Consider the following 18,164-nt stretch of genomic DNA (forward strand, 5'->3'; position numbering starts at 1 on the left):
TTTTAAAGTCAGCTTGCCCATGTGGTATAAATAGCATGAAGTACGGCGCACTCATGGTGTATGGTAACTCTTCAATGTGGTTGGCAGCCAGCCAGAGCCTTCAGTATTTATCATCCTCTATATATAAAACTGATTTTGCACAGCATTTTAAAGTACATTTAACATGTTCCTTTATAGTGGTTGGCAGTCCAGTCAAACCCCTGCTGTTCTTCTCATAATGCTGCTCCTTGTATTCCGATCTTGACCGCTCCTTTAACAGACAACTGTTCTAAGAACGGGTGTTTTGGGCCAGAAGCCACAGACCTGGATGAATATTCCTCTTCAGCCATGATTGTCCAGGGCAATTGTGTTATAAAAATATTGTGCGACATAATAAAAGCAACATTTAAATAAAACCTTGCAAATAGGACAGAATGGAATGTTCAGAACTGTGAACTGATCTAATTCTAACATAGTTAATTTGGTTTTGGCCTATTTGAATCACCTGGGTTTATTAGTCTTGAAAACGTTGATCTGTGTTGTCAACCAGATCCTTAATGCAATAATGCAATCCAACAACAAATAGCCTTGCTTTACAAGAATATTTTTTTCTGAAAATTGTTTTTATAAGCATCACAATTATTTTGAGGTTGCTTGAGAAGATTTTAAAAAGTGCATGTTATCTACCGAAGTCCAATCAACACATTGTCACTTTGGATAGCATCCTGTGTGGTTTTCCCCATAAATTAAGGCAAGGAGATGATAATTCATGGTGGAACCTCAGAGCAGAGATGTAAAAAAGTAAAGCTTTGGGATCATCGCAGTAGCTTTAAAAAGAATATTACTGTATAGTGTAAAAACATTTTAGGGGATTTTTACCACTTGGCGTGGTTTTTTCAAGGTGCCAAATAGGTGGAGGCTGATCTAAATGTAGTTCATAAAATCATATACAGTGATCCCTCGATTTTCGCGATCTCGATCTTCGCGAAACGCTATATCGCGATTTTTCAAAAAATATTAATTAAAAATATTTTCCCACCCGATGACGTCACTCTCTTCCTTTCTCATCTTTCTTTCTCTCTCTCTTTATCTTGCTTCTTCCTCTCTCACACTCTCTTCCTCCCTCTCTCATCTCTTTCTTTCCTTCTCTCTCTTTCTCTATCTCTCCCCCTCTTGCTCTCGAGCGGCAAGTGGGCGGCGGGGAAGACCCAGGGAAGGTTCCTTCGGCCGCCCAGCAGCTGATCTGCTCGGCAGCGCCGCAGCAGCGAGGAGCCGAAGATCCGGGTTTCCCCTTTGCGTGGGCGGCGGGGAAACCCGGATCTTCGGCTTCTCGCTGCTGCAGCGCTGCCAAGCAGATCAGCTGCTGGGCGGCCGAAGGAACCTTCCCTGGGTCTTCCCAGGTGCGGAAGTAAAAACACCATCTGCGCATGCGCGGCTAAGGAAAAAAAGCGCGCATGCGCAGATGGTGTTTTTACTTCCGCACCACTATATCGCGAAAAATTGATTATCGCAAGGGATCTTGGAACGGAACCCTCGCGATACTCGAGGGATCACTGTATACCAAAATGTCCTCCCTGTTAATGGCTACTTCACCTTCAACCACAGCAATACACAAGCACGTAATAGATTCAAACTACTATATGTAAATCGCTACAAACGTGACTGCAGAAAATACGACTTCAGCAACAGGGTGATCAATACCTGGAATGCACTACCTGACTCCATGGCTTCTTCCCCAAACCCCAAAACATTTAACAGATTGCCTAGTCGACCTCTTCCTGTTTCTAAGGTCTGTAAGGGGCATGCATAAACGTACCACTGTGCCTACTATCCCTGTCCTACTGTCCTATTGTTCTCTTTTATTGTTACTTTTTCCTGATTTTATGTTTATGAGATGTATACTATCCTATACATGTTTGACAAATAAATATATAAATAAATAAATATAATAATAAAAATAAAATAAGTTCTGTATTTGTTTAAGGCACTAAGTGGACACATTTAAACTTCCCTCAGCCTCTCTCAAAAGAAACTTTTTGGTCAGCAGTGCTGCCAAAGATCCAGAAAACTGGGGTTCTTCTTTAGATCACTGGCGAGATTCTGTTCAAGAGCCCAGATTTTGGAGGGGCGGGGGGGGAGGGGGCTTTGAGAAAGGGTGCTTCCACACCCATTAATAGGGGGGAAGAAAAGGGAATGATCTATCTATATAACAGTGGTTCCCAGTGGGGCCCATTTGATTTTTTATGAGGGCAATTAAAACCTTGTTTAAACCAAATCAATGGCCTTTTAGGCTTCCTCCTTGTGAGTAGGAGTTAACTTTTTGAATAGTAAGAATTATATGTGGGGGGGCATTATATGTCAGGGTTTTAGAGAGGTGGGGCAAAGGACGGAAGGCATGCTGGTGCACTTATGCATGCGCCTTGAATAGACCATCATGTACCTTTCTTTTTGTTACCCGTCTGTATTGCGCTATATTGTTATGTATGTTATGTTTTGTAAATGTATTATAAATTTTAAAAAGCCTTTTCAATAATAAAAAAGAAAGGGCGCTTTTGTCTTCAACCTTACACTATCTACAATCGACCTCTCCCCTTTTCTAAGAGATCTGTAAGGGGCGTGCATAGGAGCAGCTTCTTGACTATCATCCCTGTCCTACTTTCTTTTATCTTTTCTATCTCTTCTTTAAACACTGATCAAAAAAATAAAGGGAACACTCAAAGAACACATCCTAGATCTGAATTAATGAAATATTCTCATTGAATACTTCGTTCTGTACAAAGTTGAATGTGCACAACAGCATGTGAAATTGATTGTCAATCAGTGTTGCTTCCTAAGTGGACAGTTTGATTTCACAGAAGTTTGATTTACTTGGAGTTATATTGTGTTGTTTAAGTCTTCCCTTTATTTTTTTGAGTATACTTATGTTAATACATACTATAATACCATACATTTGACAACTAAAATAAATAAAAAATACCCTAAACATGTACTGTACCTAATTACACACATAATTACTGCTACCAGAATAGCTTATGCCCAGTTATGGAAAAGCAAAAATATACCCTCAGAACCTCAAATCATGGAAAAAATATACAGATGTGGGGAATTACAGGACATGACTAGAGGTATTAAGAGAACAAAAAAAATGAGAGAATTAAATGAGAATTAAAATATGGGAGAATTGGCATAAATGGATTCAAAAAAAGATACTATAGAAGAAATGTAAGCCTAAGATTACACTTGTACTGAATCAATTGACTATCTCACCATAAGGTTTATTACAAATCTAATAAATAAATAAACAAACAAACAAACAAATAAATAAACTTTTAAAAGGTTTATTACGCAATAGGGTTTATGTTAAAAATTCTTCTTCTTTTCTCTTCCTCTCTCCTTTTCTTTATTACTAATACTGTACATATTAACCAAGATTGATGTAAGCTCCCTGTTTTCCCATCATTTGTTTTTATCTATGTGCTTTAAAAAAAAACAAGAATGTATACCAAAAACGGGTAAGGATCTGTAAATAGATGCATTTTTTACTTGTAATAAAAAACCAAAATAAAACCTTAAGAAATAAAATAAATAAACGAGCTCGAGCTAATCGCCTAGGAAAGCCACTTTCCAAACCTTCCTTAAACAGGTGCTCAAAAGATGGCGCGGTTCAAGCGAGCCGCGCTCGCTTTTGCAAAGCAGGCAGGCTGAGTCCGTTGCAAAGCCCTCAAAGGTGGGACCGAGCAGCCGCGGCTACCCCGACGGCGACTCTTCCTTCCACCCTGCAGCGCCGGCGGCGAGGAGGAGCAGAAAGCCGCAGCCGGCGGGACCCGCGCGGCGCTCGGAGCGCCAGTTGGGAGGGAGGAAGGAGGGGGAGGCGGAGAGGCCGCGGCCTCGCTAAACTCCGCTGCGGCCGTTTGCCCGCCTTCTGCCCCGCCGCGGCTTCCTCCTTCCTTCCTTCCGCGATGGGGCAGCCCTCCCCACCCCCGCATAGTCGTTGCTGGGGCTTCTGTCGTCTCCTTTCCGGGCATGATGGCTGGGAAGATTATTTGGGAAGGGAGCCTTCGGTGGCCGGGCGGGGGTCGCCCGTCAGACAGGCCTTATACGGCCCGGGCCCGTGCTACCTGGGCCTAGGCCAGCCGCTCCTTCTTTGGGCAGCCCCGCGGCCGAGCGAGAGGCCTGTGGGGGCCTCCGGGTCCAGCCGCCTGGCCAGTCTCGATGCCCGGCACCCAAATATGGAGACATTCCTGTGGGTCGGCGAAGGGGTGGGGAGAAGCCGGCCAAAGGGCCTATATAAAACCCGCCGGGCTTTCGGAAGCCCACCGACCAGCAGAGCTGGGAAGAAGCGGCAACCGGAGCTGAGAGCCAGGAACCAACCCCCAAGGTGAGTGGAGGCCGGAGGGGCGGGTGCCTGGCCGGTTGGTGGCTCAGGCAGGCAGTACCCGGAGAAGGAGGACCGGCTTCTCAGAGCAATAGCCATAGTATTTAGACCAGGGGTCTCCAACCTTGGGAACTTTTAAGCCTGGCGGACTTCAACTCCCAGAATTCACCAGCAGGCAAAGCTGGCTGGAGAATTCTGGGAGTTGAAGTCCGCCAGGCTTAAAGTTCCCAAGGATGGAGACCCCTGATTTAGATTTATATGCTGCTTTATGGTTTACAGAGAGTAAGCAGCAGCTCTTGGGGAGACTTAGAGAACAGTGGGGTTGGGCGGCAGGTTTGTGGAAGATTCTCAACCTCTTCAGCTTTAAACCCAAATCCTGAAGCAGCTTTGCTGCTTTTCCCTGGATGGGTGGAAACAGATTTTGTTTTATTTTTTATTAATTTTATTTATATGCTGCCCAACTCTCAAAGGACTCTGGGTGGCTGGAGATGCCTCCAAGCCTCTTGTCCTGATTTTACTACCACTTTATGGCAAGAGGAAATTAAGATCTTGCCTTTTGCTGGAACAATGGGGTGAAGGGGGCAAAATTTTCAAAGTCAAACAAATAATAGGTGATGACACCGAAGTCAGCTGGATCCAAGAAATGTTAGACTCAGATCAGTTGTGGAAAGCAAGGTGGTTTTTCTCCAAACCCATCATTATTAGCAGCTTAGGAGGAATTGGAAACTGGACAGCAACCAAATGGGCTAAAACTAATTACAATACTGGAAAAGTATAGGTACCAGAACAAAATAATCAGTTTTTTGCAGGAAACATCCACATTTTATTAAATGTCTGTCAGATGAGATCTGATTGGGTTTATTCATGATTCATATATTTTCAGTTCCTAACGTTAAAGAACAGTCTAACTAGGTGTTAGATATTGTCATTCAGAGCTGGATTGGGTACCTGACAGTTTGAAGAAAGAAAGAGAGGAAGGAAGGAAGGAAAGAGAGAGGGGGAAAGAAAGAAAGAGAGAGAAAGAAAGGAAAGCACAAGCTACTTGTTACACCTCATAAATCAATGTGTCTAGTATGTTGGGAAATCTGGCTTCATATTCCTATTTAGTTTTTTTCAAAATTCACAGCCACCCTTCAAAACTTTCTCATGGTTTTTAAAGAAATCAAGTCCTCAATTTTTTAATTTTTTTAATTTTTTAATTTGAAAACCATATATTTTTCCTGAAGAAATAACCCACGTTTTGATGCTTGCTCAAATTGGTGCCCTTTGACGTGTTGAAAAATTGTTCCCATATTCCTCAATCAATAATTTGTTTGGCATAATAAAAGTTTTAGTCCAGCATAATTGGAGGATTAAAAGAAGAAAATCATCCCTAATGAATTAATAGTTAAAAAACAAAAAGGACCAACTTCAGTCTCTTTTTGCCATCTTCTGACATCCTGGCCATTTCAGTTGTGCATCAAAATTCAGTATTCCGCTCAAACAAACTTACTTGAACAATAGCACCACTGAAGTGAAGAGGTTTCATTGCCGTGTACATGTGTAATATTTACACATGAACAATGCAATAAGGTTATTTACTGGTTAATGTGTAATTCCTTTAGGAGACAACCGACTTTAGATTTATATTGTTTTTATAGAGAGGCTAAAATTACAAACTTGAACATATATTGATTATTTTAAATAAACTTCCCTTTGATCCCAATATAAAACTGCAGAAGTAAATCTTACAGGTACTAATTCTAAATAAATTTTGTTCAGATCTACTGATCATTGTTACTTGATATTTTACTCTGCAGCTTTTAATGATCAATGGAATCAGCAGAGGAACAGAGAAGGAGCCTTATGTGTTTTTAATATGGATTATTTCCCCTGAGGTTTCTCACTTATTAGTGAGAACGGCTGTAAGGGTGAACTATTTCACCCTGTCCTTTTCCTCAGTGAGGAAATTTACTGAATTTATTAAGATTGAAAATACTCCTGTAGTCTTTGTGTTGTGAGCTGGCATAGCTTCCTGGAGCCTCCTGTGACTTTGTTGTTTTTTTTCCTTCCGTTCTTAGAAAGCCAACACCATGTGTGATGAGGATGAGACCACCGCACTTGTGTGCGACAACGGCTCCGGCTTGGTAAAGGCTGGCTTTGCCGGGGATGACGCCCCTAGGGCTGTCTTTCCCTCCATTGTTGGCCGCCCACGTCATCAGGTATGTGTTCCCCTTTTCGACAGCTGTGCTTCTCTTCAACAATAGGCAGACTGAAAGAGACAGCATATATTGCTTTACATTTTACTTTGGCCTGGACTGTGACTAAGGGTGAGAGATTAATAGGTCAGATGACCCATTGCATTTCTTTCCTTTCTCCACCCTTGATAATCTTCTTAAGACAGATGGCTCCATGTGAAGCCACTAAAATTACCATAACAATATAAGTCCCCTTAACTTTGTAAGATTTAATATTTGAGGACCATGCACAGAAGTGAGTTACATTTCTGAGACAGTTGTTAGGCCCCTGAGCTGGAACTCCCTGTGCTATTATTATTTTGAAAAAGTGAATGTCTATCATAGTCCAAAGAGTTTCAGATAAAGGATACAAGATAATAAATTAGCCGCTCTGTAGAGATCATCGTAACATTGTCTAAACGATCTCTGAGCTAATTGCTTCCTTTATGTGTCCTAAAATTTATTGTCTGTTTTGTGAAGCATTTAATTAAAAGAGCCTGATATTTTTAAAAATTAATTTGCAATACGTAGGATAGAAAATAGCCATTAGAAATTGCTAAGTTTTCTTTCCCCTCTTTCTTCCTAGGGTGTCATGGTGGGTATGGGTCAAAAAGACTCCTACGTAGGGGATGAAGCCCAGAGCAAAAGAGGTATCCTGACCCTGAAGTACCCCATTGAACATGGCATCATCACCAACTGGGATGACATGGAGAAGATCTGGCACCATACTTTCTACAATGAGCTCCGTGTTGCCCCCGAGGAGCACCCCACCCTGCTCACTGAAGCCCCTCTTAACCCCAAGGCCAATCGTGAAAAGATGACCCAGATCATGTTTGAGACCTTCAACGTCCCTGCCATGTATGTGGCCATCCAAGCTGTGCTGTCCCTCTATGCCTCTGGCCGTACCACCGGTGAGTGCTGGCTGCTGGGAATAGAGAGGCAAAAGGCTGAATTTCATGGGAACCCCACCACGTTCTCTCTCTTTTTAAGAATAAGCCAGTCATAATCCAACTAGGTTAGGAGACACCCTGTCACTGACATGGGCTTAGCAACATAGACAAACTGAATTGTCTTACATTAAGTCCATCTAGTTAACTGATGTTTCTCAGCTTCATGTACTTCCCTTACTTTGATTAAATTGTCTGACTAGACTACTGCATTCTAGTAGTTCTGAAAAAATCCTGATTGGAAAAAGCTAATTTATGTTTACTGGCAAAGGCTTGTTCAGATACAAATGTTTTGATCTTCTTTCTTTGTAGAATGGACTATTTATTTAACCCTTGCTTAGTCTGTTCCCTTCATGCCTTTAATGGCTGTTTATATTCCTGGTCCGTTCTAGGCAGTAAGACTGCCAGCCCATTAAAAGAATGAAAATTTCAATAATGGGCATGACTAAAGTTTTCCTCTGAAAAATGTAGATTGCCTCCATGTCTAGCCTACTGCTTAATAAAGGGCAAATCTTAACCGGCCAACATTGACTGTGGGATTATTGGGAATCCCTCATGACTCATGTAGTTGTGTTGTCTCTTCTTTCTTCCCTATTGCCATGTGTCACGTATCAATCTAGATCTGCAAGTGGTGAAACACGTAGCCTCCATTGTTAAAAAATGTCTCTCTTCCTTTTTCCCTGCAGGTATTGTGCTGGACTCTGGCGATGGTGTCACCCACAATGTGCCCATCTATGAGGGTTATGCCCTGCCCCATGCCATCATGCGTTTGGACTTGGCTGGTCGGGATCTCACTGACTACCTGATGAAGATCCTGACTGAGAGAGGCTACTCTTTTGTCACCACCGGTAATGATGGAACCTCCTAACCCACTTCTGTTGCTCTGGTTCTTGGCTAATCCTAAATAGCTTGTCCATATTTAGAATTGGAAAGACCTTCGCACCAGCAGATCTGCCCTCTAATTGTCCCTTAGTTCTTTTGGACACTCCCTTGGAGAACACTTTTGTTTGGGTCAGGATAAAGGAAAATACCATCTAGGTTTCTAGACCACCCCTAACAATGGAAGCTCTCTGGATAACTTTGGACCAGTTAGTTTCTTCTTTCCATCCATGGAAATTATTACACGATGTTATGGAGGAAGGAATGCAACACATGATACTCCAAGCTTCAGGGTGGAAGCAAATTAGAAGTAAATATATATAATATTGATAAGGTGGATGTCACTTAAACTTGTCTCCCTCATGGGAATGAGATTAATATCTTCAAGACAGGAGGAAAGAAGTGGCCAGGGCACATTTCTGCCTTTGTTAATTTAAGTGGAAATGGGCAAAGTTTCCATGGGCGTAGGGTGGCACTAAAACCCTGAGAGAGTGTGACATGAACAGAAATGCAGAAGAATGTGGTTGTGGCTTACAAGCTCTTCTGCACTGCAAAGTTTATCCGACCTAGAAGGTTGTGAGTTTCATACTCTTCCGTCACAACCATAAAATAGCATGTGAGCGTAGCTTTCTGGCTACTGTCAGATGTGTGTGTGTGTGTGCTTTTTAAAATTGAGTTTCAGGGTTACTGCCTGCATTCTTTCCTCTTTTCTATGCTTGTCTGTTCCCTCAACCCTTTCTTTCTTTCATTCTGAGAAGGACTTTTTCTTTGGCTAATGGCTACATGCTTCTTCTCCCCCCCCTACAGCTGAACGTGAGATTGTCCGTGACATCAAGGAAAAGCTGTGCTATGTGGCTCTGGACTTTGAGAACGAGATGGCAACAGCTGCCTCTTCTTCCTCTCTGGAGAAGAGCTATGAATTGCCTGATGGGCAGGTCATCACCATCGGCAATGAACGTTTCCGTTGCCCAGAGACCCTTTTCCAGCCTTCCTTCATTGGTATGTTTCCTACTTAGCGTTTCCCATCTTGGGATCCTTTACGTTTGTATGCTTGGAATTTCTATATTCCTCCTCCCATTCCTTTATTTTCTCGATGCCACCAGGTATGGAATCCGCTGGTATTCATGAGACAACCTACAACAGCATCATGAAGTGCGATATTGACATCAGGAAGGACCTGTACGCCAACAATGTCATGTCTGGTGGCACCACCATGTACCCCGGTATTGCTGACCGTATGCAGAAGGAAATCACTGCTCTGGCTCCCAGCACAATGAAGATCAAGGTGGGTTTTAATTACACAACTTAACAACTATGCAGTGGCATATGGCAGACTATAAGACCATAAACAGCACCGTGAATTACAATACAGAGTCATTTTTATTGCACCTATTGCAATGAGTCCACTCTGGAACATAAGTCCGGAATCAACCCAGAGTATTACTAATGGGGCTAATCATGCAGATGAGTTTGGATCCGAATTAGCTTTGGCTATGTTCCACATAGTGAAATTTCATAATGAAATTTCTTTTGACCAAGTTTTTGTGGATTGCAGCCTTACATTTCCCTTCTGATACTTTCTGAAATCTTTCAGGATTTAGACAGATTAGGTAACTGATCCATGTAGTTGATGAAGATGCCTACACGTTTTGCTAAATGCCTTACCATGTTTTTCACCTATTTCTGTTTTGGGGTGAAAATTAACACAATTTACAGTAGTTAGCAGAAATTTATGATGCAGAGGGACAATACTTGATAGGAATTTAAGATACAAGATGCAGAAAGCTGTGGGGTGGTGTTTTTTTATTTAAAGGATTGCATTAATAGTATTAAATCCAAGTTTAGATTAGATTGCTTTGCACTTAAGTCAATATCTTGGTGACGGGGCATTATGCTGCTCCATTGTTTATTTGAAATCCCCCTTGTGAGTTTCTGCTCTTGTTAATGAAGCACCTCTTGCTTTGTTGTTGCTAAGTCCTTCTATTTACCTCTTTCAGATCATTGCCCCCCCAGAGCGTAAGTACTCTGTCTGGATCGGAGGGTCCATCTTGGCTTCCCTGTCCACCTTCCAACAGATGTGGATCACAAAACAGGAATACGATGAAGCCGGCCCATCCATTGTCCACCGTAAATGCTTCTAAACATGTTTACAGAAAAAGATCACTTATTATTATTACTACTACTACTTGGTAACTACTCTCAGGATGACGACATTGTGAAGCGCAGGCTGTTGAACACCTGCCCAAGCCACATTTAAGGTTCAATTTTATACCAATGTCTACGGTTGCTGCAGACGCCATGTGATACTGAGTGTTTGTAAAGTGTACATAAAACTAACTTATTTTACCTCATTTTGTTATTTCTCAAAACAATGCCCTGCGGAAGGAAACCAAACCAAAACCAAAAAAAAAACTTTCAAGAAGCATTAAATCATCAGTCATTCTGTCATGCCCCAACACAGCTGGCTTTGGTGTGATTTATTACTCTGGAATGTTTTGGGTTGTAATATTTCCCCCGCTCGAGTTAGATCACTACACACGAAAGGGTGAGGGAGTAAAAGGGGGGTGGCAGTGCGTAGCAGTGGCACACCATCTATAGGCTTTGATGGCAATGCTCAGTGCACACAGATTTCCATAAATGCAATGGAACGGGGCTAACGTACATTTATCATTCCCAGGACAGGTGGGAAAGATGACAAAGTTATTTGTCCTGGGTCACCAAAGGAGTTCATAACCGAGTCCTCGGAGAAGGGCAGCTTACAAGTCAAATAAACAAACAAACAAACAAACAAATAAATTAAATAAATAAATAAGTAAATAAATAAATAAATAAAATAATAATAATAATAACAACAATATAACAACAACAACAACAATAATAATAATAATAATAATAACCAAGCAGGGAGTTCAGGTCAGATATCACATTCCTGAGGATTTTTCTTGAGACAAACATCAAGAAGATTTGGGTGGCTGCAATCCCGATTTTTATAAAATGTTTGCAACTTATCACCACCAAACATGCATAATATAGACATTCTCAAGCGACCCAGAATTTTCCTTACCAATCAAATTTCCTTGATCTTGCTATTCTTGGGCAGGGTGGTGGTGGGTGGTATTGGATTCAGTTCAAATCCCCCTTCTCCCGACTCTACCAATTGTCCACAGTTGTGCCAGGGCTGAGCCCAAAGTCTGTCCGAGCCCTGCTATGCCAGAGCCTTTAGCTAGTGCTTAACCAGCACAATTGCAGCTCAAAAACATGTGCTCTGCCACTCAGCTCCAGCCTCCTCTTCAATTACTGGCTGTCAACCTTAGTTGAGCCAAGGATCTAAAATACCACAGAGGTCAGTGCACATTAGCCCCAGCCTTGTGCTGCAGAGAGACATTCTTGGCTATCAGCTGTTGTCATCCTTCACTTTTCTTTTTAGCTCTTCCCGCTGAAGGAATTGCATCAGCTTCTTCAAATTATTATAGTCCAGCCAATGGGTAGGAACTGAAGGTCATTTGGCTTTTCATATGCCAAATCCATATGTTAGATCCTCTCACCCAAAGTATTATTATACCGACCCTGCACAAGAGAGAAATTGCTTTTTGACCTTCTTACAACCTAGCCCTCCAAGGCTTCATCTCCAGTATGCTTTTTTGGCAGTGAATACTAACCCCCTGGTCACCCTTTCCCCCCTTGTCCCTTCTCCCACCACTGTTTCCATCCTCGGAACACATTCCCTCATTTCTCTCCTTTGAAAGCAAGGCTGGTTGAGTCTGCATATTTGTTTCCCTTCCGCGCCGAACAAAACTATTACGTGCATAGCCATGGTGCATCAACATGAGAGACAACAGGTGCAAACAGCCTGTGCCAACACATTCAGTCAAACAAGCCCAGGTCACGATGTATAATAATGAATCAAACCCACCCTGCAAATGCTGCACACAACAGATGTCCAGTGGGAAATGTGATACTTTGGAAACAGACTTGGTGTCTGTGGCCTGCTTTTCAGCAACAGGGCAGCAGTGAAAAGCTGCAGTGTTAGATATAAGCTAATTCAGCCGAGGCTCCTCCAGAGTAAACCCCACTGATTGCAATGGAATCAGCATGGAAATAAGTGATTGCAATGGCGGCATGGAAATAAGTTGCATTTACTGGCACTTGTGCAGGAAAGAACTCGGGGACAACACAAAAGGGGTTTGTTATGCAGGAGACTCCTTCCAGCAAGTGGCAACTTTTGTTCATTCTCACATACGGCGAAGTGACAGGTTTTAATCTTAATCAGCATCGTGTAATAGTCTTCATTCATTCAGGAACATAAAAATCAATCAAAGGACATAGCAGATTTCTGAGATACTTAATGGTTGTTTCAGGTGGTTGTTGAGCTGCTCCGAGTCTTCGGAGAGAAGCAGCATACAAATTAATACATTATTATTATTATTATTATTATTATTATTATTATTATTATTATCATTATTATTATCATTATTATTATCATCATCATCATCCAATCCTTGTTATAATTATTATTATAATTATTATTATCCTATTATAGGAGAGTGAACACAAGAACAAGGGGACACAATCTGAAGTTAGTTGGGGGAAAGATCAAAAGCAACGTGAGAAAATAATATTTCACTGAAAGAGTAGTAGATCCTTGGAACAAACTTCCAGCAGACGTGGTTGGTAAATCCACAGTAACTGAATTTAAACATGCCTGGGATAAACATATATCCATTGTAAGATAAAATACAGGAAATAGTATAAGGGCAGACTAGATGGACCATGAAGTCTTTTTCTATTGTCAGTCTTCTATGTTTCTATTTGTACACTGTACATTGTGCAATGTTTTTGTACACTGTGTGCCTTCCAGCAAAGAAAGCTTGAGAATGATTTCTGCACACATAAAGGCCAATGTGTCACAAGCTTTCAGCACCCATTTCAGTGGTAGATTCTAAATTAGTTTGCCACTGGTTCACACATGCACAGAAGCGTCCTGGGAGATGGGTGGCGCCTCCCACCACCGCTATCGGTTCTAAGAACCAGTCTGAACCGGGAACAACCCCACTGCTGATCCATCTACTTACCTATCTGCCTTTTATGGGAAAGAAAATATGAGCTACGTTTCTGATCCCCCCCCCCCCCCAGAACTGGCAGAGCAAGCTACTGTATATAAACAGAGAGCAAACTCCACTTCCTTCTGGGAGTGAAGATGTTACCTGTTCATCCCTAGGCCACATATAAACTCTTCTATTGGTATTGAGGTTTTGTTTTGATGTTAGATTATTTAACAATGGCAATAGCATTTAGACTTATAAACCTCTTCATAGTGCTTTTACAGCCCTCTCTAAACTGCTTACAGAGTCAGCATATTGCCCCCAACAATCTGGGGCCTCATTTTACCCACCTCGGAAGGATGGAAGGCTGAGTCCACCTTGAGCCAGTGGTGAGATTTGAACTGCTGAACTATAGCTAGCAGTTAGCTGAAGTAGCCTGCAGTGCTGCACTCTAACCACTGCACCATCCCGGCTCTTTTAGATGTTGTTAGCCACCCAAAGGCATGATGTTGAGATGGGTGGCTATACAAATGTCCTTCTGTATCTTGATGTAGTACCTTGATTCCTTGGTACCTGGAATGGCACAATAACAACTACTGTGGTACCTCTACCTACAAATGCCTCTACTTACGAACTTTTCTAGATAAGACCTGGGTATTCAAGATTTTTTTGCCTCTTCTCAAGAACCATTTTCCACTTACAAACCCGTGCCTCTGGAAGTGTAACTGGAAAAGGCAGGGAGAAGCCTCCATGTGGCCTCCCTAGGAATCTCTTGGGAGGAAACAGGGCTGGAAAAGGCGGGGAGAAGCCTCTCTGGGGCCTCTCTAGGAATCTCCTGGGAGGAGACAGGGCCGGAAAAGGCGGGGAGAAGCCTCTGTGGGGCCTCTCTAGGAATCTCCTGGGAGGAAACAGGGCCTCCACCCTCCCTGTGGTTTACCTAATTGCACTCATTATTTGATTTTACATTGATCCCTATGGGAAAAATTGCTTCTTCTTGCAAATCTTTCTACTTAAGAATCTGGTCACGGAACAAATTAAGTTTGTAAGTAGAGGTACCACTGTACTTTATTTTGATTGCTGGATCTCTTTATGCCATGATTTTGCCTTTTTAAAAAACCTGACAATGATCATAGTTGTAGAGCAGTTGGATATCCTTTGGTATCTTTCCTTGTGAGTCCCATTTCGCAATCTGCAGCCCAGCTTATCTATTTTTAAAGCCCCTGCTGCTATCCACTCTATCTGCTTCACCCCATAACCACTCCATATGTTGGAAGCGAAAAACATTATTTAAGAAGGTTATTATCTAGATCAGTGTTTCCCAATCTTGGCAACTTGAAGATATTTGGACTTCAACTCCCAGAAATTCTGGGAGTTGAAGTCCAGATATCTTCAAGTTGCCAAGGTTGGGAAACACTGATCTAGATCAACTTATGGACACAACTGGGACCAGAATTTCTCTTGCTAAACAAGGTGGTGGTTAAGTCATGCCTGATTTTATGACCTTTCTTGCCACAGTTGTCAAGCCAATCGCTGCAGTTGTTAAGTGAAGCGCATGGTCATTAAGCAAATCTGGCTTCCCCCGTTGACTTAGCTTGTCGGAAGGCAACTGGGAAGGTTGCAATGGCAATCACACAACTCTGGGAAGTTACAACCATTTAAAATACTAAACGGTTATCAAGTGCCTGAATTTTTCATCACATGAACATGGGAGGTGCTGCGATGGTCCTAAGTGCAAGGACTCATCATGTCATTTTTTTCAGTACTGTTGTAACGTCGAGCAGTCACTAAACAAATGGTTGCAAGTTGATGGCTACCTATATATTTGTATGCATCAAATCCCTGAGGATTCTCAGGAGTTTACAACATCCTAAAACTATATACTGTATAAGAAAGGAACAGGAATAAAAGGTCCACACACTAATGAAAAGTTAGAATAGCATTTATTTAAGAAAACCAAATTTCAACTCAATCAAGATGGAATCAAGTCCCAACTGCTTGCCAGTTCTGGCAACTTCAGAAAGGAAATTAGAAATTATTATTATTATTATAGATACTCTGAATTCTGTGGCCATCCCACCTTGATAAAAGAAACTCACAGTTTATGCAGCAGAGGACATGGAGTGCAGACACAAAATCCTGAGTGCCATCCAAGCAGGCTTAATTAATTAACTTGCTACTTGTAATATCTGAGATGGGAGACTCCACTTAACTAAAGCGTGAATTCATTTGAAATCAAATCGGCACCCACTCTCAGCCTACAGATTAGAGAAATATTCCCATGGAAACACAAGAGACTTAATTTAAAATTAAAGGATGTGCCGAAATATTAGCAGGGATAAAGTGGATTTACTGGATACAGAGGCTCAAAGCTTTTGAACTTGGTGCTGATTCCCTGTAAGGGGAGACGGGAGAATTTATACAAGATGATAAAATGTGCAAAAAAAAATAATTCTTCCCAGGGAGACTGCTAAACTATCATCGTGATCTCAAACATTGTTTGTGTCTGTGTGTGTGTGTGTGTGTCTGTGTGTGTTCCAAGCTTCCAAATGTCCAAAAACACACACATGGGCATCAGAGGATTATTATTAGTTCTCTGTAATACAGTACAGTGTTCCCTCGATGTTCGCGGGGATACGTTCTGAGATCGCCCGCGAAAGTCGAATTTCTGCAAAGTAGAGATGCGGAAGTAAATACAGTGCACTATTTTTGGCTATGAACAGTATCACAAGCTTCCCTTGTCACTTTAAACCCCTAAATTACAATTTCCCATTCCCTTAGCAACCATTTAGATTATTACTCACCATGTTTATTTATTAAAGTTTACTAAAAATATTTATTAAAGGCGGACAAAAGTTTGGCGATGACATATGACGTCATCAGACAGGAAAAAACCGTGGTATAGGGAAAAGTATTTTTTAATTAATATTTTTGAAAAACCGTGGTATAGACTTTTCGCGAAGTTCGAACCCGCGAAAATCGAGGGAACACTGTATATCTTTCTCAAGCACTGTGGTAGTTTATTTTTTATTATTATTTGGACTTCTGGGTCGCCCTTCTCCGTAGATTGAAGGCAGTTTATGCTGGATAACCACAAGGTTATATTTTTTATACAGTTCTACTCAGGCAGGGGTTGCTACTTATGGATACTAGTGGTTCTCTGCGCATGCAGCTTTAGGTCACCGGTGGGCAAACTCTTGTGAGAGGATGGGTTGGGTGCATGAGATTTTGGTGATTTTTTTTTTTTTGCTTCCACGCATGTGCAAAACCAAAAAATTTCCCAAATTTCTCTCTCATGTACACCCACTCATTTCCTGCCCATGCGCAGAAGCAAAATCTCACTGGGATGCATGCATGCATGGGCAACCCAAAGCTGCACACACATTTGCCATTGTACGACCGGTGCACAGTGTGGCCCGCAACACCTGATACTGGTTCTACTTCAAATCAACATGGTTACCAAATTCATGTCAGGTCAAAGTAGGCGTTTGTTTGTTTGTTGTTATAGTTGAAAGGGGCCATGCAGGTCATCTAGTCCAGTGTTTCCCAACCTTGGCAACTTGAAGATATTTGGACTTCAACTCCCAGAATTCCCCAGTGTTGGGAAACACTGATTTCTAGTCCAACCCCCTGCTCAAGCAGGAGACCCTTTATTTTACTGAAAGAATAGTAGATCCTTGGAAAAAACTTCCAGCGGACGTGGTTGGTAAATTCACAGTAACTGAATTTAAACATGCCTGGGATAAACATAGATCCATCCTAAGATAAAATATAGGAAGTAGTATAAGGGCAAACTAGATGGACCATGAAGTCTTTTTCTACCGTCAATTTTCTATGTTTCTATGTTTCTACCCTACACCACCTCAGTTAGATGGCAGTCCAATCTCTTTTTGAATGTGTTGAGTGATCTATCTATCTATCTATCTATCTATCTATCTATCTATCTATCTATCTATCTATCTATCTATCTATCTATCTATCTGATTTTTATGCCGTCCTTCTCCTTAGACTCAGGGCGGCTTACAACATGTTAGCAATAGCACTTTTTAACAGAGCTAGCATATTGCCCCCACAATCTGGGTCCTCATTTTACCTACCTCGGAAAGATGGAAGGCTGAGTCAACCTTGAGCAGGTGATAAGATTTGAACCGCTGACCTACAGATCTACAGTCAGCTTCAAATCTTATCCTTATGCAACTATTATTATAATTTAAAATGATAAGAATTAACCATGCAAAATAAGGGCAGGGGATACTTGTATTTGCACGTTCTTCTTCTCTCTTTGGACCTACATGTAGAACCTCTTCATTAATCTGAATATTATCATATGAGGGTCGCCCGGAAAGGAATGTACCACATTTTCTTTCTTCAACAATTATTTATTGAACACAATGAAACTTACACACAAGAAAGAATGATGTTTCTTCTACACTCCCTATTTTTCCATGTAATCTCCATCCCATTCTATGGCCTTCCTCCAGCAAGACACAAGGGTGTGTATGCCCTTTCGGTACCACTCCTTGTTCTGGTCACAAAGCCTTGGAGTTCTGCCAAACCATCTTCTAATGGCCTCAAACTCTGTGCCCAGCGACTAACCGTACTTCTGCAGATTCTCCATAAACTGTACACAAACGTTTGTGAATATTCCCAACAGTTTCTTTCTCCGCAGTGAGAAAGTAACGTACATCACTTACAGACGCCATTTCGAAACACTGCTGCAGCTACACGA

At 41.7% G+C, this 18,164-nt stretch overlaps 1 protein-coding gene across 1 annotated transcript; it reads left to right on the plus strand.

Moving 5' to 3' along the window:
* The first annotated feature begins 3,612 nt into the window (after positions 1-3,612).
* Positions 3,613-10,854, plus strand: ACTA1 (actin alpha 1, skeletal muscle). The gene is made up of 7 exons (XM_070733953.1): positions 3,613-4,357; positions 6,415-6,555; positions 7,157-7,481; positions 8,204-8,365; positions 9,204-9,395; positions 9,500-9,681; positions 10,394-10,854. The coding sequence occupies exons 2-7, from the start codon at positions 6,427-6,429 to the stop codon at positions 10,535-10,537; spliced, it is 1,134 nt and encodes a 377-aa protein (XP_070590054.1). The 5' UTR covers positions 3,613-4,357; positions 6,415-6,426; the 3' UTR covers positions 10,538-10,854.
* The last annotated feature ends 7,310 nt before the right edge of the window (positions 10,855-18,164 follow it).

This window comes from Erythrolamprus reginae, chromosome 1 (genome assembly GCF_031021105.1).
Source record: "Erythrolamprus reginae isolate rEryReg1 chromosome 1, rEryReg1.hap1, whole genome shotgun sequence".
Lineage (NCBI taxonomy): Eukaryota > Metazoa > Chordata > Lepidosauria > Squamata > Dipsadidae > Erythrolamprus > Erythrolamprus reginae.

What these genes read in the sequence shown, in the direction of transcription:
- ACTA1 (XM_070733953.1), top strand. Translation starts at nt 6,427, where the DNA reads ATGTGTGATGAGGATGAGACCACCGCACTTGTGTGCGACAACGGCTCC. An exon ending in TGCCTCTGGCCGTACCACCG is followed by an intron (nt 7,482 to 8,203) that starts GTGAGTGCTGGC and finishes TTTTCCCTGCAG; the next exon opens with GTATTGTGCTGGACTCTGGC. An exon ending in CCAGCACAATGAAGATCAAG is followed by an intron (nt 9,682 to 10,393) that starts GTGGGTTTTAAT and finishes TACCTCTTTCAG; the next exon opens with ATCATTGCCCCCCCAGAGCG.